The sequence below is a fragment of the Pteropus medius genome, unplaced genomic scaffold (assembly GCF_902729225.1).
Source record: "Pteropus medius unplaced genomic scaffold, Ma_sr-lr_union100, whole genome shotgun sequence".
NCBI classification, from domain to species: domain Eukaryota; kingdom Metazoa; phylum Chordata; class Mammalia; order Chiroptera; family Pteropodidae; genus Pteropus; species Pteropus medius.
Genome location: NW_024354503.1, coordinates 6,495,809 through 6,523,220, shown reverse-complemented (window position 1 = coordinate 6,523,220; position 27,412 = coordinate 6,495,809). Strand labels below are relative to the sequence as shown.

At 36.3% G+C, this 27,412-nt stretch overlaps 1 protein-coding gene across 2 annotated transcripts; it reads right to left on the bottom strand.

Moving 5' to 3' along the window:
• Positions 1 to 911: 911 nt before the first annotated feature.
• On the bottom strand, positions 912 to 27,151 carry YTHDF2 (YTH N6-methyladenosine RNA binding protein F2). 2 transcript variants are annotated; one of them, XM_039854851.1, is made up of 5 exons: positions 26,767 to 27,151; positions 26,247 to 26,271; positions 25,599 to 25,678; positions 21,277 to 22,863; positions 912 to 1,775 (listed from the first exon to the last, which is right to left on the bottom strand). In XM_039854851.1, the coding sequence occupies exons 1-5, from the start codon at positions 26,791 to 26,793 to the stop codon at positions 1,752 to 1,754; spliced, it is 1,743 nt and encodes a 580-aa protein (XP_039710785.1). In that variant the 5' UTR covers positions 26,794 to 27,151; the 3' UTR covers positions 912 to 1,751. The 2 variants fall into 2 exon arrangements, with proteins under 2 accessions (XP_039710785.1, XP_039710786.1); XM_039854852.1 differs by having other exon boundaries at positions 25,608 to 25,678; positions 26,767 to 27,110.
• Positions 27,152 to 27,412: the final 261 nt, after the last annotated feature.

Below are 27,412 nucleotides of genomic sequence, written 5' to 3'. Positions count from 1 at the left end.
GGTCCTCTAAAAGTCACAGAAATTTGAGTTAAAATTGAAAACAGTAAATGTTACATTTCTAATTTGGAGACTGGGCACCTTCAAACTGATGAAAACAAAGAACTTCTCAGTTTAAGGAGAACATATTTTAAAAAGCTTGGGCAATAGGAATAGCTAGGTATATTGTACTGTGCCTCAAGCAGAGAAAAGTTCTCAACTTGAAGTGTCAACTATAATGCTAATTACAAATCAGCATTTATTAACTTTATCGCACTCTGATTTAGTAACCTGGGCTGTGTAGACTAGAATGAATGAGCCACTTGAGGGCAAAACACTTGTCCGACAGTATTAAAACCCATTTTCAGAACCCTTTCTTACAGAAGTTTTCACACATTTAATTCGCCAACACTGGCACACCTTAAGGACTAAAAATCTTTAAGGCAGAGAAGACCCAAAACTAAAAAAATAAACAAGGGTGAATCAAATACCATTACAGTTATATGGTTCATGAAGACCCAAGCCCACTGGAATTTATTCTTTGGACATGTATCCATGTGGAATCCTGGTCTAAAGAAGCCATATTTCAGATTCAACACTTACATCCTTGATATTGGGCTCTATCTAGTTTGCACACAAGACATCCGGCCAGGTTTCTACACAGCACAGTGACTGGCACCTAATAAGCACTCACAATCAAATATTTATTGAATGATTTAGCAGTGGCTCTACCTTCTCTGGGAAGTATCTAGAAATAAAGCATTATAAATTCTGGCCCACCTTGCTTGCAGGTCATGGTTATCTAAACCTGGGTACAAAAGCAAGCCTGAACTACTTCATCTCAGCAAATTTCCTAAGAATAGTTGTCATCTCACTTCTTAAAACTCCTTATACTCCAAATCTTTTATATACCAGACTCAAATAATATTAATAAATGGTAGTAAAAGTGATGCTCAACAGGATCTCACGTTTATTGAGAAGTGATTAATGGTAAAAAGAAAGGCAACGCCCTTTCCTCATTGGCTGAACAAGAAACTGAAGAAACATTCACTACACGTTTTACAATATTTTTCTCTTCCAAAATGCATTTCTGTAAACAAGTTTTTACCACTGTTCTTAGCTGTGAAATCAAATTAATCCTGACTTAATCAGTATAATGTACAAGAACAGAACATTTCTTAGGACTCCTAGTACTTTACTTTGAGTAACAAAGGGTCAGAGAAAATGAACCACCCTTAAAGACACAACCTTGGGTAACACTGTTAAATTCTCCAAGACAAAAATTCTTCATAAAAATGTTCTTCCAGTTCGGAAGGGAAAAACCAAATCCCCACTTTCTGGGGTGGAGGCCCATACCTTCGAAACTCAGGTGTTCTCCAAGTGCAAATGTCAAAATGGGGGGAGGAAAGGGTTTAAAAATTAGAGAAAACTGTATGCACTTACGGACTTTAAAATCCGAAAAATATAGTAAAAAGACAAAAAAAAAACACAAAGCATTATGCTCTGAAATCACAACCAAAGCCAAAATAAAAGGGACGTTTTTCACCTAAACTACCTAGAGGGATTTTTTGTTTAGTTTTTTCTTTTTCTTTTTTTTTCATTTTCCAGTTAAGTCCTATGTCTTTTGTGAAATTCCAATACTTAAACTGCAAGTCTGCAATCGTCTCTGAAATCAATGAAATTAAGAAAAAAGTCCTAATTCTCTTGAAGGTCATTTTTTTCCTCCTAGGATATGCAGATGCAACCGTTGCTGCAGTCTGTGCAGAACTGCTTTTTTATTTTCCACGACCTTGACGTTCCTAGGGGTTAAAAAAAAGAATTGAAATGGTTAGTTAAAACTTATCTAAACATGCTTAAGAATTATTCGTAGGTTAACTGAATAGAAATTTAATTATTTGTACTAAACAGAATATTCCCTACCAATAAAAATTAACTTCTTATATTTTAAACCAAAGTAGTAACACTCGAGCTTTCTAATACAAAATTATTTTTGACTTTAAAATTTCTTACATGATGTTTTCTTATAATAGTATTATAGTTAGTTTAGGCTAATACTTGTTGGTCCTCCAAAGCATGGGCCTAATGTAAATAACCCAAACGTTCATCTACAGACTGAAGAAGTGAAGCAAATTATAAAATACTAAACAAACAAAAACATACTAACAGTACTACAGTCTTCCATACTAGTCTCAGACCCTTAGACACATTCATAAGCCTCAATTTTTTTTTTTTGTAAAGTGAGGATACATTATCTCACAGGGCTGAGAGATAATGTGGGAGAATTAATGAGCTGACACAGACAAAGCCCTCAGTCCAAAGCAAGAAAATTATCCTTTCCTCCTTGAGCTTAGAATCTACATAGAGATGGATTTTGAAATCTAATTGCAATATCTAAGTTTTCACTGAAATACATCTAAATGCTCATTTCTTATTAGGAATCATTCTTTATAAGCATTTCATAAGTTTACCCTAAACAGCTTTTCACACACTACACCTCATGGATTAGAATTTTCAAAAATGAGTCAATCCACATGCCTTTTAAAAGCCAAAGTCTGAACTGGTTAGGAGCACACACCTGAACTTACACTTGATTCATCAATCTACTTGAGCAGAGTCACTTGCTCCTATTTATGCTGATAACTATGGTTCTGAAGTTAAATATGATTCCTACTAAAAAAAAATAGCAACTGTTACTTATGGACTTCCATGTTCCAGGTTCTGTACATAATAATGATCTTCATAATCAACTCAGAAAGACTATCGTTCCTGCTTTAGAGATTAAAAAAAAAAAACTAAAGTTCAAAAAAGTTACTTGACCAATTATATCATATTATTACAAATACTTACATAAAAGTCAACAAAGTTAAGTGAGGCTTTGTTCTGAACTGACTACCCTAAAACTAAATTATACCATGGCTATAAAAACAGTATTATTTATTCAGAAAAACCAGTTATCTTTTTGTGATGTCCCTCCCACTTCATATCCCTGGAATTCAGGAACAAACTCACCAACATACCAAGATCTGGGCTATTGTTTTTTAAATAAATCACTTTGAAATTTCAAATTTAATTTAAAAAATAACACACCTTTACATTATCTCTGTACATCAAACTCAATTCAAAAATAAGAAAAAGAAATTCAGTGCAACATTACAGAACTCTCAAAAGTTTTGATGTTCTTGGGCTACACTACTTTTTTTTTTTTTTGCCCTGTCTATATATTCTCCCAAAATTTTGATAATACATTGTTTATAATAAGAAGACTGCAATTTAAAAAGATCTCTAGAGTTGGCCAAAGTCAAATTTTCAACAGCATCTTGCATCTCATACCAATTTTAAATTCATCTACCTGGTTTTGCCTTTTATAGTTTGGATAAACATCATTTATCTAACCTCTCTTCTATTATTGATCAAAATCTACCTTTGGCTTCACAAAATCTGGACTCCCTCGTGTTAAATATCTCATTCCTATGCTTTTATTATTCTTTAAGCCAAGAATATCTGGCCTTCTATCCTTCAAGGTACAGTTCAAAACTCCCTGCAGCTTTCGATGTCCTTCTAAATCTGCATCCACAACTGAAAATTAAATTGCATTGTCTTGTTTCATGTAAAATTAGTCCCAACTCAATCAAATTCTTCTAGAAAGCAGACTAACCTTGCTTACAAACTACTTACAAGTTTAGCAATGGATAACAGACTACAATCAACTTTTAAATAAAATTCTGGTTCTCATCACAATAAAAGAACTGAAACTGTGTTAGGTGATGGGTATTAATTTATTGTGGTAATCATTTCTCAACATATACATATATCAAATCATTATGTTGTGTACCTAAACTAATGCAATGTTACATGTCAATTATATCTCAATAAAACTGGAAAAATATTCTGCTTATTATCTATTTTAACATAATATAACCCCAGGAATAAAAAAAACTTATGTGCCCCAAATTGTACCAATAAATTAGAAAACAGACTTTACCAAATCCATTTTCCCCTAAAAAACATGCTTATATATAAGTTCATCAGCATGCTTAATAATAAGCCATTTAGTCAGGAGAAATTCAGAACAGCATTGTGTAAGTGAACTTACTACATCGATTCATTTTTTAAACACAAAGTTTGTTCCGCTTTATAATATGCTACCAAGTCTCACAAATACCTATGTTCAGCTTTGCCTCAAACATAAAATCATTCCTGAATCTTAACTATGCAACGATGCCAAGAAGGCAAGTACAACCTGTGTCCTAATGTAAAGTTGTATGCCAGGTTTTTTTAATTATATAAACTACAAACAAACGACATTAGCTGCCTTAATTTCCTGCTCAACTTCAAAAAATCGACACATTGACACAATTCAGCAAGCTGACTAGATTGCTCTTCTATTTCTAAATACAGTAGTCCCCACTTATCCGCAGAAGGTAAGTTCCAAGATATCCAGTGGATGCCTGATACCGATAATACCAGACTCTATATATACTATGTATTTTCCTTTTCATTTAAAGGAAGCATTTTATGTCTTCTCTTTGACATATCTGAAGTGCCAGCATTCTATTCTTGTGCTTTCGGGATTTTATTATTAAGAGTGCCTTGAAAACAACCACTGCAATATCACCTCAGCCAATTTTATAACAAAGATAGCTACTAAGTGGGGGGCTGGGGGGTGGTGGATTAGTATTGATGTGTGTGTGTGTGTGTGTGTTAGCATACACAACATGGATGCACTGGACAAAAGGGATGATTCATATGCCCACCAAGATGGAGCAGGACAGCACAAGATTTCATCACACTACTCAGAAGAGCAGCATGCAATTTGAAACTTATGAATTATTTCTGAAATTCTCCATTTAATATTTTTGGACCATGGCTGACTGCAGATAACTGAAACTGTGGAAAGCAAAACCACGAATAAGGGGGGGCTACTATACAGTTTTTATATATGCATAAAAAATAAGCTTATGTATTTACAAATTACAATAAAGATAACATCCATCTCAGAGATTATAGACACTTAAGCAATCACAATACTATCTTGAAAAATAAATGAACTTAGAACCAATTAAAAAACTGTTAATTCACAAGATCTTAAATACTAGATTAGATTTTTAAACATTTTCATTTTTAAAAATATAGATTGGAAACAGGAATCAGTAGGATCCTGCTTGAAGGGCCTCCTACTGTGCAAATCTGTGACAAGTTGAGCATTATATAACCTTAAATAAGTGAATCTATCATAGTTGTATGTGAGATAGACAAGAATTAGCAATGGATACAAAAACTAAAAGGTGAAAATTTGATGAGAAACAAGGCATTTATACAGTCTCAAACTACTTTCCTACTTATTACAAGAAAAATAGTAGCTTTATAGTGAATAACCTGGTGAATATTTTAAACAAGTGACCAGAGTTAACATTACTAATGATGGCATAAACAGACATCTTATACCTCCTAATGCGATGTAATGAGGATACGAAGTCACTTCTGTGTAGTAGTCCTGCCAGAAAGGCATATTCTGAGTATGCCTAATGAGAAAACCTTAGACAAACTGAGGGACACTCTACAAAAATAAATAGCATATACTCTTCAGAAATGTCACTGTCAAAAAAAAAAAAAAACAAACCAGGGTAAAGTGTGTGTGTGTAACCACTACAGATTAAGAGACTAAATAAAAAGACATGAAAGCTAAAAGATCCTATAGTGGAACCTGGACCACACACACACACAAAAATATTGCTATCAAAGACATTAAGCCTACTGGTAAAATATGAATAAAATCTATAGATTAAATAATAGTATTGTGTCAGTGCTAAATTTCCTGATTTTAATAATTGCATTGTGGTTAAGTGTATGTTCTTAGGAACAGCAAAATATTTAGGAAAAGGGCATAATGTCTGGGAATTACTCTCAAATGGTTCAGGAAAAAATTGCACACAGTTCCAAAAACGATGATAAAGCAACTGTGCCAAAATATTACATTGGTAAATCTGGGTGAAGAGTATATGGGAGTTCTGTGTATTATTCTTGAAATTTCTCTTAAGTTTGAAATTATTTCAAAATAAAGTTAATAAAATGGGGAGGGTGATAATTTTCAGTTAATTCTACAAAAATTGGCTGCATTAAAAAGTTATGTTTAACAATTCATAAAACCTTGAAATGTGTTTATTTTCTCAGACTTACAAAGTCATCAAACACAAAGGTATTTTAGCAAAAAAGAAAATAAAGCTTGCCTAGCAGCTTTTTACAAGTCTTTTAGAATGAGAAAAGATAACCCAGAGGTTATAACACAAGGACCATTATCTTTAACCACTTTTAGACATTAAAACCTTTAGGTTTCTAAGAAAGATTTCTCTTACAGGTTTTCTTTCACTTTTGTGACTATTTCCTATTACCACTGGTAATACTATACTAAATGCCTTCAACATTTATGATGAAAGGGCTTCACTTGTAAGTCAGCTGTTATCAATATTTCTAATCAACCAGTCCTTCCCTGGTAATATTTAATAAAGAAAAGGAAACAGGAGAATGACAATGGATATACAGTAAAGAGAAGAGAAACACATAAAAGCAAATCTGGACTTCCAATGGGTCCAAGTCTCAGCCAGAACTGCCCATAAGCACAACATATATTTGTATGTTGGACACTACAGCTTTTATATATGAAGATGCTGACTCATTGTAGCAAGGAAAGTAATGTAGCAAGCTGGTTTTTCCCCCATGGTGTTGTCCTGTGGAACCTGTGTAGTATTTTAACTTAGTTCTCTTAGAGCTGTGTGCAAGGCAGCTACATTGAGATCTGTGGTAGAACAGGCCAGAGTGTCCAGTCAAGGTTAAGCTGCCATGGACTGGCTGTCCACAGGTATAAAGAGGTAAGCATAAGATCCTCAAGCACAAACAAAAAATGATGATGAGGTCCCACTTAACCTACAAACAGCCCAAATGCTAATAAAAAGAAGGGAAGATACATATCCTAGAGCTTGAGGATACTGTGACGGTAACAAAGAGTAGAGGAAAAACAGCAGAGCCAAGATTTTACTGAATTCACACCCCATCCTAAAATTCCCACTACAACACTCATCCTGATCTTTAAATCAGTCCACAGTCTCAAAAAGAATAGTAGAGACTAAAGAAATAATCTTAAGAAATAAAGATAAATTTTACCCATTTCTCATTTGCCCCAAAAATACTCGCCAGCAGCGCTTGCAGCTATTTACCCCAAGATAACTCATGGATTACAGTCTTCACCTTATCCCCAAAATGTGCCACAAAATATCTCACTTTTATTATTATTTTCACATCGCTCTCATATATTGATAGTCTCTGGAAACAAATGGCATCATTCTATTTATAGCATTCTGTTTTTCAGTCGTGGTATTTCCATTTACAAAATACAGTAATTTTCAATCGCTGAAAATGTCAAATCCTAGAAAATGTAGCATTCTTACACTTGATGTTAACAACATGCTTGAACAGTTGTTAGCAGAAGATTCATTTGATAAATCCGATTTATGTATACATTTGTACAGTAGGATCAGAGACAACTTCTGTTTAGAAATAACCCCAAGAATAGTTTTTATATTTTATTTTCACAGTGAAAACCAGTCAGATTTCCTTCAGCCTCAAAGAGCATCTTTATGTAAAAGTAAATTAACGCTGGCAGCAAGTTGCACTTTTTTTTCTAAATGGGAAGTTAAAGATATTAATGCAACAACATGGATGGACCTAGAAGGTATTATGCTAAATGAAATAAGTCAGAGAAAGACAAATACCATATGATCTCACTTATATGTGAGATCAAAATAAACAAAACAGAAACAGACTCATAGATACAGAGAACTGTTGACTGCCAGATGGGAGGGGGTTGGTGGGGCTGGGTAAAAAAAGGTGAAGGGATTAAGTATAAATTAGTTACAAAATAGTCATGGGGGCAGAAGTACAGCATAGAGAATACAGTTAATAATATTATAATAACTGTATAGTGCCAGGTGGGTACTAGATGAATCAAGGGGAATCATTTCATAAATTATATAAATGTCTAATCACTATGCTGTACACCTGAAACTAATAAAAAATACTGAATGTCAACTTTAATTGAAAAATATATAAAGATATTAAGAAACAAGGGAAAGAAGTTTCTAACCCTCAACATCTGGTCCTTTGCTTAAATAACTAAAGATAATACCCACGCTACCCATCCATCCCACCTTGGCCCCTCCCCACTTTATATCTATTATAAAATACAAAACTTCCATGTCTAGAGGAAATATCGTAAAACCCACAGGTGGCAATGTTACTCAAAGTCTGCACATTTGGGTTAGGGGCACTGAGCCCCCAATGCAGTTAAAACCGGGTATATAACTTTTGACTCCCCAAAACTTAAATAGCTTACTGTTAATTGGAAACCTGATAACAAATAGTTGATTAACATGTATTTTGAATGTTATATGTATTATAAACTCTATCCTTACAATAAACTAGAGAAAAATTAAAATCATAAAATACATTTACAGTACTATATGTATTCACTGAAAAAAATCCACGTATAAGTGAACTTGCGTAGTTCAAACCCACATTGTTCAAGGGTCAATTGTAGTAGATGTTTCTGCCTATTTATTTTTCCTCTATTTAGCTTAATAGCCTTTCTCATTTCTACAACATGCCCTCTCCCTCCACTTTTAGTGGCTGTAAAATACAATTGAGACATATTTATATTTACTTGTTAGATATAATTTTTTATACCTAAAATTTAATAAATGTTTATCCCCTTTCCCCATTAAATTTACTTATATAGGCCCTTGACTAAATTTCTGTACATCCCTATGGACCTTGATTAGAAAAGAATACAAATTTCAGTATTCCTGGCTAAAAATGGGAATGCTTAGATAGGCTAACATGAAAAACAATGTGATTATATTAAAATCACTTTCATTGCTTTGCTTCATATGGCTTATGAAATCAATCTTCATAGGCTCTGGTGTTGTGAATAAGAGTTAAATGAGAAAGACTAAGTTATACATAATATTCTGCCTTCCACAGGTGAAGGAACAAAGATATTTTCCATCAGTTCTCCAATTTAAAGCAGGGATATAATATTTTATTAAAAATACCTATCTTCTCATCCCCTTTTGAGTTTTTCTAGGTGCAAAAATGGACATTAGCTGGAATGAATTTCTGGAAATAAAAGTAGGAGCACCAAGATGAAATAAATGCATTAACTAATAACCTTTCCCACCATCAAATTCTTTTCCAAACCTATTAAATTAGTAGCTGAGCTCCTAAATACATTTCACCAAAAGGGTCAGAAGTAAAAATAGTGGACAATCCACTATTTTCAGTATCTGAATAATAAATCTGACTAGTAACAGAACTAAAGGCAAGATAAATCAATACATTAACATTTTCCAGCTTAACTAAAAGTAAAATTAGAAAACACTAGCTCCAAACCAAAAGCAATGGTTTGACAGGCTTGACTATTCTGAATCATTCTTTGGCTCTCCAGTAAGAACTACATTTGAACCAAAACTAATTTCACAGTAACACCAATTTCTCAAAACACTTCAGAATATAATTTAAAAAATAAGGTTTTTAATAGCTTGTCAAACTCCCTCTACAGCATAAGCATATTCTGCATTTGTGCCCTCTTCATTCTATTCCAAAGGTTGGACCTCAAAATGGAAAACCAGTAGCACTATTAAGTACCATGGAAAAGTTATTTAAAAATTTGATGAAAAAAATAAAAATCTGATGATAATCCAAAATAAACAAAGATGTATATGTGTACATATACATATATAAGCCAGACATGGTGGGTCACAATAATCATTCATAAAAGACTTATATGCCAACACTTTATATATACATTTAATCTTTCTAACAACTTGACATGGAATTTTCTCAATTTTTTAAAAAATACAAAGGCTCATAGTTTACTTGCTCAAATCAGTGATAGTGGCAGATATGACACCAGATATTCTTCTGGAGCTCCCAGCCTTTCCACTACTACATAGAAGACATGTTAACAGGATCACAGAATCTAGGATTCATACTCTAGGATAATATCAACCTAATATATGTATACCTAAATATTTTCAAGGCCCATCAATGTAATATACTTAATAGAATCCCTCCCCGCATCCCAAAAAGTTGATTACCTTTAAAAATCAGCCTTCAACATCTTAGTTTGGGCAACTTCAGAAAGGCTAGAGACCACTAAATCTCATAGCTTAAAAATTATCTAACAATTCTAAAAAATTAATGTGCCCGCATAAAGGAAAATAAAAGGAACACTAAATAATGTAAAACTTAAAACATTACTGCCTTTTAGAAGTAGCCATAATGCCTCTAAAAGAATAGGTTATAATATGAAGTTACATGTATAGGATATTAAGACAAAGACATGGCCTCCTTTTAACGGACAAAAAGTATAGGCAATTCGCCAGAGGTTCATACTATTTATTGACAACTGATGAAAAATGGGCAAACTACTCATCAAAAGAGCCTTTTAGCCTTAAGGGAGGCCACATTATTTAAAGATACAACTGGCTTATCAGATACATGTGAATTGAAATATTGTTTCTAAAGATGAAGACTTGAGACTAGCAGGTAATAAAGAATAGTGAGGGAGAGAATTACTAAAGAAGTACTAAGGAAGAAAACTTTAAAGACTAAAAGTTTAAAGACCAGACTTGCAGGAAAATAAGCATGAGGAACGTGAAGTGGGGGTCACACAAAACACTGACTAATAATATACATAATCCAGGAGTTCTCAAACTTTTAATACAAGAAAATACCTACAGACCTGATACAATGCAGATTCCATGGCCTCGCCTCCAAAGCTCATTCAGTAGGTGAGGGAGGGTAAGAATCTGCAGTGTAGGCACTCCTAGGTGGCAACTTGTACAAACTGAGAAACTTCTCTTCAATCACTTCTAATCCTGTAAGAAATACCTAGGGAGCTTACTAAATAAAATTTCTAGTTTCGCATTCTAGGGGCAGAGTCTAGTTACCAGTATTTTTATAAATACTTTCCAGATGACTCAAAGTTTGTTTTAAATTGCTACCATTTTATTTTTGGAGTTTATACTCTGAAGCTCTCACCCAGGTCCACCCTGCTCCCCTCTCCATCTCTGTAGGCTTATGGATTCCAAGTAAAGTAATATGTGTCATTAACGACTGAATTACGTTTAAGTTCTAGTTCTAGCTCTGCCACACAAATAAGGTAATCTTGCAGTCTGCACAACATGAGAGTGGGGTAGACTAAAACTTTCCTGCTCAATTTTATAACATTATCCAGAAACATTTCTGTTCCCCCTTATTCTTGTTGCCTGCTATTAAGAGCAACTTTCACAAGTTTAGGTAGAGTAGATCTAATTCACACCATTTTGATGCTTGTGATGAAGAATGATTAAACCTGAGTGCTTAAATGATTAAATTTCAATTATTCTCTCCTCACAGACCCACAATGATGTGACTGTCTACTGGCATCAGTAGGTAATAGAACATTGTTGTTAGCTATTTTAAATGATCAAAGTCTGAAGATGCAGCAAGGTATAAGACCAAAATAAGCGCTGGAGCAAAACAAACTCCAGCTCCTCTACAAACTGTCTTAGGAAAGTTGCTCCACCTTTTCTAAATGGTTTCATGAATACACAGTGATATGATTAAAATTTTAACTTTGACATGTGCAGAAGAGTACTAATAATTTCATAAGAACCACCAGATCCTACAATAGCATTAAGTGTAAATGAATTAGAAAGAAGAGCAACTGTCGTTCTCTTCCCTTTCCCCTCCATATCCGATGGTTCAAACTTGTGGGTTAGCCATATTCCTCCATCTTTCCACTTTTTTCCTATTCATCTTTCCAAATCCAACTCAAATCCAGTCTTCCATAAAAATGTCTTGATCCTAGTCCTAATTGCTTTTGCTTTTCTTCTACACTTGTCCTCATACTGTAAAATTAGCACTTTAACAAACACTGTCCTATGTTGTTTCATTTATGCTATCTCATTATTACTTGACTTTTCCCTATGACTAACTTGAGTTAAATCAGCTCAATGAGGAATCATTTATTCGGCAAGGGACAAAAATCATTAGGATACTATTTACTGAGTTAGTTATTGTAATCGAAGAATTTGGTTCAGGGAAGGTGGCAGTAACACACAAATTTATACTGAATTACCTGTTTCTATGGAGGAGAAAGGAGGAAGGTATGATCTGAACTACCACACCGAGTCTTTCTCCTTGTTCACTTATAGACTTGCAGGATTCAATGGTAGAGAGATCATTTTTGTTTGTCCTAATTCAGGGTCAGAGCTTTTTCTCTTTCTACATGAAACTTCTCAACAGCTACAAGTTAACAGTCCCTTTTCACTCTGTCCCTTAAACTAGAGCAGTCAAAGCTAATGCTGCAGTTCCCCCACCTCCTGTGAGATGTCTTCCTCACCTTCCCCTTCAGACTAAATAAACCAACACACCTAGATGAGATGAAGCTACAGAATGCTTACATTTCTTCAACTTCAAAACAGATCCCCTACCAACTTCTATCCACCATTCCTCTATTTAAAAAAATTCACATCATCCAATGAGCTGCAAATTATGCTCCACAAGGAGATACTTGGGGGATCTCCTGGGAGGAAAAGAGTTTAAGCATGTAAAGTTAACCATTCATGGGGTTCTGATTAAGGTTTTGTTTAGGGGTGAAATGGGGGAGGAGGGATTCCACTTTAAGTTACAGGACTAATCTTTACTTCTGGCAGGTAAGCAGAATGGCATCTTGAGTAATTCTTGGTTTCAACTATTCAGAGTAGATACTAAATTCCAGAGTTGCTAACCCTTGTCTCAAAATGTTTAAGTCTAGAAAAACAGCCGTCCCCTATGGATTAATCTTTAGCCCTATCGGAGATGAAGACTACCATTTTTAATATCCAATTCATTTTTAATATCCAGACATTTTTATGTGGTCTAATTTACCAAAATAGCCCATACTAACTAAATAAAAGCTGGTCTTACTTCACTAAAGCTCTTTAAGGTCTAGAACAGACAGCTTGGGAGACTTTGTGGGCAGAGAGAGGTTAGAATAATAGAAACAACAAATGCAGTCTGTTAAATGATACATGGAGACTAAAACCTTCAAACTAACAATGAAGCACTCTGACTGTACTTTAATTCGACAGAAAGCCGTTGGCATTTGTAGTCATCATCTGCTACCTCTCTGCAGTCTCTGAATAAATTGATTATGCCTCATTGCTTGAAATTCTGTTCAAGATATAACCTTTTCCTTGTTCTCTTTCTAAAGCTTAAACTACTCCATACTAATCTCTTTCTTTGCTCCCTCTCTTTAACCCATCCTTTAAATTTTGTTATTTCTGGGGGTTCCTTCTTTGGCCTTCTTCTCTCACTGCATGTTGACTCTAGAACCACACTGCCGAAGTAGAACACCAGCTGTTTTCTTAGCTTTTTTGACTTTGCAAAGTTATTTACTCTTTTCTGTGCTTCGGTTTCTTTGTAAAACTTTGTAAAAAACACTTTGTCGATGAAGGAAATTAAATGAAAACTCACATATATACTGAAGACAGCTGTGCTACATAATGTACAAAATGTTCGAATAATATCAGCCATTAATTTTATTACCAATATTCTTAATCTTAAAATCTCCCATGCCTTTACCTATACTGAGGACCAAAAACTTCCAAATTTCTATCAACAGATTTCTCTCCTGAACTCCAGATCCTTACTGTCCCACAGGCACCCCAAACACTATTTCCAAAAGACAACACATCTCCAAACCCAAACTCTAACCTGCTGTCATCCCACTGTCTCTATTTTTTTAAATAACTAGTTGGCAAATACACCCACCATTCTTCAAATCCAACCTCCCCATCGTCTTTCCTCAGGCCTTGATGGTCTTTTTCTCCCAGACTATTAAGCCTCTCATTTGATCTTTCAGCCACTTACATCTCTCTTCATTTATTTAATAAATGAGTTTAGATAAACTGCTAATCTGAGTTGCCATTTTCATATCTGTAAAAATGGGATACTGCCTCCCAAGGTTGGTGTGGGGATTAAAGTAAGACTACGAAAGTACCTAACAAAGTCAATGTTAAGTATTTCATCCTTCCTATCCTTATCCTTCAAATTGTCACTCCACACTAACCACCCTCCCTCTACAACCCAACTAAAACCAAATTACAGGATAAAATCTAAAGTCCTTCACATACTAGGCCCAACAAACCTGTTCAGCTTTATCACTTACCATTCTTTTCCACATTAGACCCATTATTCTGAAAACATAAACCAAACATTCACAAGACAACCATGTTTTTAAACATTCTGTCTCCTCTTCCTAGATTGCCCTTCCCCCCACTTTCCTATCTGGCAAACTCCGTATTTTGCACAGTGCTCCATAGGCTTTGGGGCTAGAAAGACTGTGGCTCTTCAGTATAGTTCCAAAATATTAAGACAAAGGTGAAAAAAACAAAATGTCAGAATTTCTCTGGTTCATCAATGATTTGAGCAACTTCTTTGCTAAACTGAATTTAAAATGCTCTTAGATTTTTGTTATTCAAAACTTATCAGAGATACAGACATGTCACACTTAAGTTTAATCTTTATTAATATTTTCTCCATCACTTTAAGCCTAGACAATTGACAAAACTCAAGTCTTAATTTGTATATAGCATTTGCCAATTTCCATGTTGTAAACAATAAGGCTGATTTCAAATATCCATGTGGTACCACTGAATGTGGGGTTAAGAAGAGATGTGTAATAGCACAGTATTAAATACTGATACTGATGTAAATAACCTCATGATAAATCTGAATATTATGGTTTAATGGTAATAACAATGGTGTTATAGGTTTATGTAGTTTACCTGTAATTTATAAGATGTAATTTATAATGTAATTTAATATAATGTAACACCTTTTAATACAATGTATTTAAATTTATGTAATTTGTTTACTAATGACTGTTTAACAACCAGCTTGCTAAAATTCTTTAAAGCTAAACAGTTGGCTCACAATTAGCCAGCTCTGGCACATCACTGGACTTACACTGAAATACCAACTCCACCACTTATTAGCTGTGAGATCTTGTATAAATAACCTCTTTGAGCCTGCTTCCTCATCTGAAATATGAGACTGATATGAGATAGCTATTTTTATGTACACTGTGCCAAGCACTTATTACATGCCAAGCTCTGTACTATCATTTGAGTGCTTATTAGTCATTCTATTTGACATGGTTCAAATGTCACTTCCTCCATGAAGCCTTCTTTAATTTCTTCCAAAGTTATCACTCTTCTCCAGAAAACTAAAATATTTCTCCATTCCTCTCTTAGGACTCTCATACCATATTTTATCCATGCTGTTGTTCTCTTAACACTGTCTGGTGCTAAGGCAAAGATGGTGCCTTGTTTATCTGTTCTATCCCAGCAATTTACGAAAACATTGTTGAAAGATAGATACAAACGAAGAGCATGGTTCAAAGAGATCCAAATTCACTGTCATCTATTCTCTTCTAGTCCTCCTTTAAGAAGGCTGCAGAAAGGCCTAAAATTTTATCATGCAGAAAGGTGATGATTAACAGAAATAGAATTTCCTCAACCCTTTTGGCAGAGACACAAGTAAAGTTAAATCAAGACAAAAGTAGACATAGAGAGCCTTAGAATTTTACAAACAGTCCAGGTTTGCCATCCCAATTAAAACAGGATGTCCACTAACTAGTTGTGAAAAGGAAATTTAAAACAGCAGTGGAGCAGGGAAATGATAAACAGAAAGGAACAATACCCATGGTTATTTATTTCCTAAGGACTTAATAAGAAGAAAACAATATATTTGGCTAAATGATGTTTTTCTTCCTCTGACTTTTGTATCACTAAAACTTGGCTATTTTTAAATTTTCTCTAAAGTTGAAAATGGAACCAAGGTGATTATTTCAAATATTTTTCAACAAAGGGCAAAATGCCCAAATTAAAGCATTAGGAAGAAAAAAAATGCTGGAAGAAAAAAAAAGTATTCCTTATAAAGAGAAACATTACCAGTGCCAACACTATAGGAAAATTGGGTTTTAAAAAAGGAAACATTTTTCTTCAACAATCATGTCTAGGTTCCTTTAATAAACAAATCTAGTACATTTTTTCAGGTAACAATTTTTTCACTAATACTTACGCAATAAATATTTTTTAAAATAACTACCCATATACCCTAGTCTATACTAAAATTTACTGGGAATCCACCACTTCTGTCGTTCATGTCCTTCTAGACTCAAGTTCTTTATTTTTTATATGTCTTTAAGTATTTAGGTCAGAAATTATAGAACAAAAACAATCTTCCATAAGAGACCTATTTAGTAGCTTCAATTCTTCTTCCATGAACATTAAATGTTTTCTTGGACTAGCTAACCCTCGCTTATCCCTGGTTTCTTGATCTAGATTATCCCATGTATGAATCTTCTGTACAACATATCTAATAAAAGACCTTTTAGTCTCTTGAAACTCTCCTGTGACTAAGAATTCCATTTTTAGAAAGTTCTTCTCCCTTTTATTTACAAAAATATTCCTCCCTATTCCCTTTGTCCAGTGGTTCTAGTGCTGTCTTTGACACAGAGAATAAATCTACCAGTTTTAAAAATATTTGGTAACAGCTATCACATTCTCCTTCTAAATCATCTCTTCTAAGCTTAACATTCTGCTAAACACTCCCATTATGAGAAATAAGATAATATAAATGAAACACATTGTGGGAAGAAGTGAGCTGTACATATTCAGTAATTATTATTACCATATACTACTAGTTCACCTTTACTTCTACACACTTCCCACCATCTTCCACACAAACATTAGTTACATGAAGGAGCTCCTGCATCTGGATTAGACCTTAAACTCTAATATTTTTTTAAGCCAATTTTATACCTGTCTTAGTAGATTCCTTCTATATCAAACTAACTGCATGAACGTTTCATTCAACTCCTTTAATCTAATCTCCAAACTTCCCTCTTAAGAAACCCATTCCATAAATACCAATCAGACTTATTCTTGAGCTCTACAGAGATTCCTGTTCCAAATTCTTATTTATACAATGTCACAGATTTGGGCTCTTCTGAACCTATGTTCACTCTTTCCAAAACACCTCTATCTTCTATACATCTTTCAAGATTCAGCTCAGAGATCACTTCTTCCACAATTCTCTGACCAATCCACCCACACCCCAGGCTAGATTAGACGATCTTCAAGCTTCCAAATTAGCACCCTATAACATACTTTGGGAAAATACTTTTGTTTTATTTTGTTACCTCTAAGGCTCCCTAATACATTCTTGGTTTCTCTGCAGTTTCTAGAACACAGCAAGTTGTTCAAAGATAAAAGGCTTCATCTCAATTCTTAAACAGCATAATAAAATTAAGTATATCCTAACACACTCCAAGTCACCATTTTTAAGTCTTCTGCTTGAAAATAGTAATAATTTTAGAGGTACTTAAGAAATCTTCCTACTCTATGGTATCAGGTGGGTACTAGACTTATTGGGGGAATCATTTCATAAGTTATATAAATGCTGTACACCTGAAACTAATATTGATTGTCAACTATAAGTGAAAAATAATTTTTTTTAAATCCTGCTATTCTCACCTAACAGCAATGATGTTTTAAAAAATATAGCCCTATTGTCACTATAATCACATCTTCTCTAGATCTCTCCCTACTCTCCCATAAGCTTTCCAGTTATTCAAAAGACTCATTTACCCAAGTGCCTATTAACACTAGGCTCGGTATTAAAAGAATTATGCAGTTCTTAGTCCCCTCTATCATTCTTATTTTTACCCATAGTTAAAAGGCTACCGATATAAATCAAAAGCTGAACCAACTATAATGAAGTTTATAAAAAACATAACACTAATGCAGAACTATTCCAAATAATGCCAGACTATTCTAAAGTTGAAACAAAAGGAAAAGTTAACTCGTTGCTGTCTTCTTCTGAATAGCTAACAGTAATTTTCTCAAACAAAAAATTTTCAGAAAAAAAAGGCTCGTATGACAATATATAGCAGAGCCAAGACCTTCAAAAAACATACATCCTTTGACCCAGGAGTAACTCAAAAATACAGATGTAAATCAGTATTTTTATCAAAAGATGTTCCTTGCAGTATAATTTTTGCTGGAAAAAATTACAAAGAAGCTAACATATTAAATTAGGAAGTGGTAAATTATGATGATATATCTAATACAGAATACTATGAAGCCATCAAAAGTGATGTCGCAGAAGAATATTTAACAACTAGGGACAAGTTCTAAAATACAGAAAGGCTACAAAACAATATTTCAAGTATAACAAAGTAGACCACATATCGAAGATGTCACTACAATTTGCTCAAAGTTTCAAGCCAGATAGCGCCAATGCTTTGAAGGTTCTATGATACTGAGATGATGTGACAAAACAAGTCCATAATACTTGACAAAAATGGCTATAATACTGCTTCAGTGTTTTCTGCCAAGATGTATGCCTGACCTCAGAACTCTGGAATAGCTGTGACATCATTTTCAGGATGTAGTTTAAGTATTTCCCCAAGATACCATGCTCATTTGGCACGAAGTATTTTTTGCAATCTTGTAAATAATACAAAGGGACATACACAAACACCACAACCTAAGGGAGTCTACTGCCTCAGTAAGCTACCAGTCCTATTCTCATGAAATCTGTTTTGTCTTGGAAGCCAAAGACTAAAAGAACAGTTTACAGTCAGTTATATAAAGATGTTAAGGATAACAGTGGGCAAGAGAGTAAGGCAATACTGACTGAAATGCTAACTGGGTTTAATAGTAATCACAGGACCTCCTTGAAATCCCAGCAAGCTCTTCTTACAGAAAGTAAACTAAAAAGTAATCTGACACAAGTACAATCTGAAGCTTTTACTTTTTTTCTTGGTGGTTTGTTCAAGAATCTGTGAACAATTAGGATACTTATTCAAAATTCTTTATGGAATGGTTTTAAGGAAGATCCATTAGTTAATCTAACAAAGAACCTAAACCTTAGTACGCTAACTCTGAAAACATCACAAGATTGGCCAATTCCAATATATGAATCTTAGTCTATGGCCATGTCACCATGAACATGCCCAATCTCGTCTGATCTTGGAAGCTAAGCAGGCCTAGTTAGTACTTGGATGGGAGACTACCTAGGAATACCAGGTGCTATAGGCGTTTAAAAAAATAAATAAATAAAATAACCAATATATGAATCTTAGACCTACTTAAGAAGTTCAATTATCATTCGCTACTCAAGTGAACTTAATACAAATACACACTTGATTAAAAGTTTACATGTTACCCCAATAAACTTAATTAAAATTTTTTTTAAAAAGATAAAAAAATAAAATGGTTGAAAGGGTTAAAAAAAAGTTTACATAAAATTAGTAGTCTTCAAATTTGCTACTTCATTTTTAAACTGAAGTTTCCCCACTGGTTCTAACACATACACCAGTTTATCTTAGCATCTATGCAGGGCATTTCTGAAAATATTCCTGTATTTGCTTTTCTGCTTTTAATCACAAGATGTAGGACATAACTTTGCAGATGAAAGTAGATTCATAATATGAGATATTATGCATGTTTCAAGTGGTTAATGCAAGCACCTAGATGTGTTAGAAATCTGCCATGCCACTACATGATGCCTAAAAGATCATGCCCCTTTCCCTTGTACCTCTAGAAACAGGACCCTGTGAAGACACCTTTAGAGACTTTCAGATGTCTGGTAAAAATAACCAGTAAACTCTTTTTCTACAAGATTATGGCAGATTTTAAGTTTAAACTGTTAAACTTTGGCAAGAGAGTTTAAAAGACTAAAAACGTTTCTGACAGCCAATTTTCCAGTTATCTGGCTGTACATATCCAACACTTTTAGCATCACTGACAAGTGTTACCACCATTTCTTTCTTATCTGTACATACTAGAAGATAGCAACCATCCTGCTTTAAGTTGGACAAGTATGCATTTCAGATTCAGTGTTATGAAGGTGGAGAATCTACCAAAGGGGTCCTCTTCCTACTGCTCAAAGGAATGCTTTTATACAGGCTTAACAAGTGCTTAAGATTCTAGATTGAAGATATAAGATCCCTATGAATTCATGACAAATGTAAGAAAAATATATTTACAGAAGCTTGTTAGGCTTTGGGTTTGTGTTTTTGTTTTGTTTTTTTGCTGATGCTTAATTTATTATCAGTAATTTTTTAATATACTGGGATAGCATTGGTTAATAAAATTATATAGGTTTCAAGTGTACAATTCAATAATATATCATCTACATACTGCTTTGTGTTCACCACCCAAACTCAAATCTCCTTCCATCACCATGTATTTGTAGGTTTTATTTATTTTACATTTGAGACTAACTGCTCAAGATTCTCGCAACCATTTACAGATCTTTTCAAAAAATTTCCTTTGCCCATAATGTTTTCACCCATTTCCTACATTTAAATGTGTCTAAGTCCCTGATAATATATGATCTGCCACAACCAGTATTTTATCATCATTCTCTTATAGTCCTAAAGTTTATATTCATACAATACACAAGGACGAAGTATTATCAACTCTTTCAAGTAATTTCAACTGTTTAGTTTGGACCTATTATCCATCACTCTGCCCGAGATTCCCACTAATTAATAAAAGAAACAAGAAAAAGTGACCCTTCAGGAATACAACAAAATGTTAAGAGCAAGATGTATGCTTTTTCCGATTATCATTTTCCAAGTTTTATATAATAAAAATTAACTCTTCCAATGGGAAAAAGCTTCTGAAGAAACTAAGCAGAACACTACTACGGACAGGAGCAAGAAAGTTCTAAAAAAACATCCTCTTAACATTGCCAGTTGTCAGAAGGCAGGCTGAAAAATGTCAGGGCTTGATGACACACCAACTCTTGGAAAAAAACCACAGTAACTATTAAGCCAAAAGTTAATTCCAAAAGAACTTTTATCTTTTTCCCTGCCTTATTACAGCCTCAACCTTTTCCTACTTTGATTTCCATGGTTCTATCACTTCAATCATTCCCTTTGCATTTCTTTTAGTCATTCTTCATCTCTTTCTGCACCAAGTAAATTCAGTTTTTCTATTGTCTCTGCTTCCAAGCCCACATTTCTGTCCTCTATTAATATCCCCACACTCTTTCACACTAAGATTCGATTGGTAACACCAATTATACTTCCACATAAGGACTTGAACTGTTAAGTGATGCTTGTATTACTTAGACTTAGTAAGTTGAATATAATACCTCTCCTGTTCTCCCTACAAGTCTTAAGAATGGTAAGCTGGTTACCTTTTTAACACTTTCTTCTTCCTCTTGGCGTTTCTCATAGTGTGAGAAGTCATCAAAAATGGAAGTGGTGTGCTTGTAGCTGGCTATGATTTTCAACACTTGCTTAGCTTTTTCCAGAGGCACTTCCTGAGTGTCCCTGGAGTTGGTCACTGGTTTATTCTCGTTGTTCTCTAGGCGAATGTGTCGCAGCTGGCTATTGGGAACGTCCTTCACGAAAATCCACCTGACATCAAAACGACCCTTCCATTTGTCCTGGGACCACACACCTGCACATGTGTTGTAGTCCACAGCAGATTTCATTTCCGCAACGCCACAGAAGTGTCCACTGCCGTTGACACTGAAAAGTAAGTAAACGGGACCTTTCCCGTTCATGGAGCGATAAGCAGCATCCAGTCTCTTGTTACCATGCTCTGTGCTGCACCAGATATTATACTTAATAGAACGGTGAATATCGTCCTCAGAGTAGCTCTTAATGATGAAAACCCGGCCATGTTTCAGATTCCAGTCAAAATCCTTAGGGTTATAGTTATTAATGGACCGTAGCTTCTCCAACACTGGGTGAGGTTCTGAAGGAGTAGATCCAGATCCGGCCTGAGACTGTCCTACTCCATTACCATCCACCCCATTATGACCAAACCCACTGCCACGGTTCCGAGGTGCTACCCAACGGGTTGACTGAGCTGCCTGTTGCTGGACTGAGAGCTGGGTAGGCTGTGGTGGAGGTGGGGGCAATGGCTGTGTCTGCTGCCCTACTGATGCATGAGCCACTGGTGGGCTATTGTTAACCTGCTGACCTACAGGCTGGGGAGACCCCTGGGTTGGCTGCTGACCTATATTCTGAACCAAAGCCTGTGAGGGGGCTTTTGCCACAGGACCTTTGTTATCCCAAGTTCCAATATCCATGTTATGCTTTATTGGGGGTGGTGGAAGACTTGACCCTGCAATGCCATTCTTGGTCTTCAACTTAGGTTGCTGTTTTGCAGGCTTGCTAGCAATATCAGCCCATGACGCTGGTTTTGGAGGAGCAATGGTAGCTGGAGGCAAGCTATTAGAAGCCACGATGTTACTAGTAATGGACCCACTACCAACAGCAGAGCCTACAACTTTTGGAACATTGCTTGCAACTTCTGTGCTACCCAACTTCAGTGCTGCCATCCCTTGGTCTATAGTATTCATGCCAGGAGCTTTATTGAGGGTCTCACTGGCGAAAGCTGACTGTCCATCAATCATGGCTCCACCTAAGGAGCTAGGTGCATAAGCATAATTGCTACTATATCCAGAGCTCTGAGTAGACTGTCCCTGAGAACTGTTATTTCCCCAAGCTGAGAAATCAATCCCACTGGGAAAGAAATTAAAACCATGCTGACCAAGAAATGGAGTGCTACCAAGGGCTCCTGGTTGTCCAAACATTGCATCTGGTAGGAAGTGAGGCTCTCCGTTGCTCAGCTGTCCATAAGAAGTCAAATAGGGCATAGCTGTGTCACCCCCAGTAGACCAAGCGGCTTCACCCAAAGAATAGGAGAAGCCAATTGAGGGACTGTAGTAACTGGGTAAGTATGAATCTGACATGGCAGTATATGCATTATTCTGTGGAAGGAAAAAAAGGCAAATTAAAACTAAACACAAAAATAAAACAATCAGAATATTTCCTCCCCCAATTATTCAAATATGTCAACAATTCAAATATTTCAGCCACTACCTTAAAAAAAATGACCATTTCAGATGTTCTCTTCCCATAAACCTGCTTCTATTTTTGCATTGTAAAATACTATGGTTTAATAACTGAAATGTTTAAATATTTAAAATTAAATTTACATACAGGGAATATGGACCTTCGCTGAAGCACTACAATTAAGAAAACGGAAAACCAAGCATCTCACCAACAGCTAGCTGTCTTGCTCTATAGAAGTGTTGAGATGATGCTTTTATTAAAACCAGTATCTCTGAAACTGAGTGGGAATTTTGGCAGAACAAAGAAGTATTCAAAAGAGTTTCCTATTAAAACCATACCAGAGTAGATAAAAAATTTTAAAAAAACTGAAAGTTTTAAGTTCTATCCCAAAAATCTGTGCAGCTATTCCTTAATATAAACCAAAAAGCAAGTTTCACTATGTCTACAGTGGTAGCCTCTTGGCAAACCATCTGGGAACATCAACAGATGTCACTATTTAATTATAACTTCGAAAGGAAATAAATGTACAGTAGCTTCCAGAAGATTTAAAACTAGAAAAATGTTGCTACCTGTTGTTTCTCCTATAAAATGGTTGTAAGCTGAAATACACATGCACATCTGTCTATTAAAAACAGGAGTATAATTCTAAAGATACCATATATTATAGTCCATTATCTTTAAATAGAGAATCATCCAAAATAACCAGAAATATAAACTTATATGCAAACTTATAGTCTTCACATTAGCAAATTACACTGCAAAGACTTCAATCATTCTTGATCTTACTTTAATTTGTGCTAAAAGTATTTTCATTTTTCTTTAATAAACCTTATAGCTCAGAACAATCCCTTAAGTGAGAAACTAGAGGTACATAAAATTGGTCTCTACAGATGTAGATATTGCTTAATTCAAAAGAGTACCCCTAACTTCAAAATAGCTCTTGTATATAATAATCTATTAACTAATCAAAATAGAGTTTTGTTTTGAGAAACTTGGATGACTGTGATGTTAGGCCTTAAGCTTGTATTACCAAAGCTGATAGTACTTCTCCTTAGCCACTAAAATACACCTCTTAAAGATTAAATGTTTCCACTAACGTGGTTCAATAAAATGGTGGTGCTTCTGCCAATTTTAATTTTCCTTAAAAGAAAAAAAAAAAAGCTCTTTTCATACATAGACTCCCCTTAAAACTAAAAATATTTCCCAAACATGGTGTTAATATTTTAACAAATCCAAATCCATTATGTATAAGAAATTCAGTCTATAATCAAAGGATTAATAAGCCTGAAGGATTATTCCAACATAAGGCAATGAAAAATCAGTTAAAAAGAATTATTGACAGTACTACAAAGATTCTCAAACTCTCTATTCGACAAGATTTATATTTTCCCCAATATTTTTTAAATAGACATTTAAGATTTAGCTTACGTAAGAAAAAACAAATTCACTTAATATCACAGGTTATGCCATTATATAGCTGAATGCCTACACCTGAACTGGCAGGTTCCCACATGCCCCTGAGCTCAAAAATCTGAATTACACAATGTTTCACAAGAACTACCTAGAATTATATTTCCAAATGCTCCCACTCTCCCTGTTATAATGATTATGTAAGCAAACGACTTCAATAGCAGGAACCTATTAATAGGTTCATTCCTCTACTTCCTTCCCTACTTTTCCTGATTAACTGGTTGTCTACTGCAAAAACTTTTTTCCAATCAGTTGCTTAAGTGGTTTCTATACATTCGATGCAAAAAATTTTACATAAGGAATCTAAAAGTTTAATGTAAGAATTGGGTCCAAATATGGGCACATGCTAATATGTCAAGTTATTCTAGACTATCATACAGCATCTGTTCAGAATTCACAAGAAAGTTCCATAATCTTCTTTAAGGATATTTTGGATAAATTACTGGTAATTTTTCTTCTGGTTCATTAGTCTGAGGAGTTACATTTATTTGTTACAATTTCGTAACTATGTCTTTGATACTCAAGATACTTATACAAAAGAACTGCCAAATTAAAGACGCTCTAAGTGCACAGGTCAGGTACCTGTATGCAACTAATATTCCCATTAGAAGACAGATTATATTGCAAAAACCTCAATTACTCTTGATCTTAGTTTGTGCTAAACAGTATTTCATCTTCCTTTTTAACTAGATTTTGTAAATCCTATACCTAGCTTAAGTGAGACCCAGAGGTATATAAAGTTGGTCTCTACAGATGTACATACAGCTCAACTCGAAAGAAGAGTACCTAACTCCAAAATAGTTCTGCTAATATAAGAACCGCCTAACTAGTGGCCAGAGGAAAGGAAGAATACCCAGTTCTGTAGCACTGAATAAAGTTCAGGTCATTTTACATTAATTTTTCCCATCACAAATGAATCCAAATTTCAAAAAAATTTTACCCCCCGGTTTGGGGGTAAAATTAAACAGGTGTACTGTTCATACACTTAAATATCATCAGGACTAATCTCATAGCACAGTGGGTTTGATGACGAGATGGAAATCTGCACAGTCTATAACATTTGTAACAACTTTTTATAACACACTGACTAGTATTAAGAAAGTTACCCGGTATTTATTGATAAGAGAAAAATTAATGGTATACACCCTTTGATCAGGCATGTAAATGGTTAACTACTCACGGGCCTTGCCTGTGGACTCAAGTAAGGTTCAAAATCATCATCGTTTAATCCATCCTTTTGATGTACAGATCCATTTTGTACTAAAGGGGAAAAATTCAAATTAGGAGCGTCTCGATGGTACAAACTCCCGCCTAAACTAATCAAATATATCCTAACGAGAGAAAAACATTACTAAATAGAGCAATTAAGTGTGAATTTCAGAAGGAAAAAGATGAGAGTGAATGCTGAGCAGTATTCGTCAGTGAAAATGTCTCCCTCCACCCAGAGAAGCTGATCTAAAAAGGTCATTTTACTGGCTCCTCTAGATTTCAATGCCCTCCCGCTTCCTCTCCCCCGTCACATGTGAGTACTTCCAGAGTGTGATCCATGAGGATGAAAAACAAAGGCCTTCTAAGACCTACAGGAAACTAAGGACCTGAGACATTTCAAAACTGAATCCACCCCCACCCTTAATGAATTACTCCTTGTTCGCTAAAAAGCTGTTCGCCAGCTGCAAACGCACATCGAAAGGGTCATATACTTAAGTATGAGGCACCTGCGAACTAAGCGGCTTCCGAAAGGTCCTCGCCCAGGGGCGCTTCCCGGAGACCCCGCCCCCGCTACTCCGCGTCCCCCTCCCGGCCAGGGCACCGGCGGAGCCGGGCTCACCTTTGTTTCCTTGACCTTTTGGTCTCTGAGGGCGAAGGAAACGTCGCCGAGCAGCAAGTTGTCCGAGGAAGAAATGGAAAAAGAAAGACAAATTAAAGCTGGGCCCAAGAAAGGAATAAAGGAGCAGGCCTGAGGGGACGCTTCAGGAATGGTGGTGAGGGGGAGGCTGAAAACGGAAGGCGGGGAAAAGAGCTAGGCCGGCGGGGCCCAGGAGAAAAGGCAGGGGACGCGCCAGAACCAACGCGAGGAGACCAGGAATTCAAGGAAAGGGAAGGAAACAAGTTAGAAAAATGAGGCCCGGTGAGGGAACGCGACGCAGCCACTGGGCGCCGAGGCCGGCGGAGAAGCGGGAAGAGCGGGCTGAGGGTGAGGCGCAGGGCGCGGCCAGCCTCAGAGGCCCGAAACCTGGCCCGCGAGAGGCGCCGCCTCGGCTCGGCCCGACCGGGGGCGGCGGGCCCGGGCCTAGTCGGGCTCCCTCTCGCCTCACACAATGGCCGAGGCATGCGGGCCGGGCCTGTACCTGCTCCAAGAGGCTGCTGGCCGACATGGCTTCTCGGATCCTCACGGGTGCGACGGCGGCGGACTCTCCTCAGGGCGGCGGCGGCGGCGGATGAGCCCCGACGGCGGGAGCAGGCGGCGCGGGGGCGGCTTTTGTCCCTGACACTCGGGGGCCTCGGCGGACGCAGCGGAGACACAGCGCGCGGCTCGGGCTCCGGCTCCGACTCGGCGACGCTCTAGCCCTAGAGCTCAACGCCCGTCTCTATGCCTTTACGCGCGCGCCCGCCCCTCGCAGCCGAAATAAGAGCGCCGAGCTGCAGAGGCGAACGGCGAGCGCGGCGCGACGCTGACTCTCACATTCACTCACCCACGCGGAAGGGGACCGGCGCGAAGCACCTCGGGAAGGACGAGGTGGGGCCGCACCGCCCTCTGGTGGGCTGGAGGAGCGGAAGCGGCGCGCTGGGCCTCCCCCACCCCACCTCCTCTGGGTTGGGGCCTAGGAGGGTGGGGGCGGCCAGGGTCGCACCATGAGGTTGTAACTAACACCTAGAGGGAATAACTTTAGCGTGAGAAAACCCACAAAAACCTGCATTTCAGTGAGAAAGTGACCCCCCCCAAGCCTGAGAGACCTGTAAATAAACCTGCTTCCCAGATGCAGATGGCACCCC

What these genes read in the sequence shown, in the direction of transcription:
- YTHDF2 (XM_039854851.1), bottom strand. Translation starts at nt 26,793, where the DNA reads ATGTCGGCCAGCAGCCTCTTGGAGCAG. An exon ending in CCAGCAGCCTCTTGGAGCAG is followed by an intron (nt 26,272 to 26,766) that starts GTACAGGCCCGG and finishes CTTCGCCCTCAG; the next exon opens with AGACCAAAAGGTCAAGGAAA. An exon ending in AAGAAGAAAGTGTTAAAAAG is followed by an intron (nt 1,776 to 21,276) that starts GTAACCAGCTTA and finishes TTTAACCCCTAG; the next exon opens with GAACGTCAAGGTCGTGGAAA.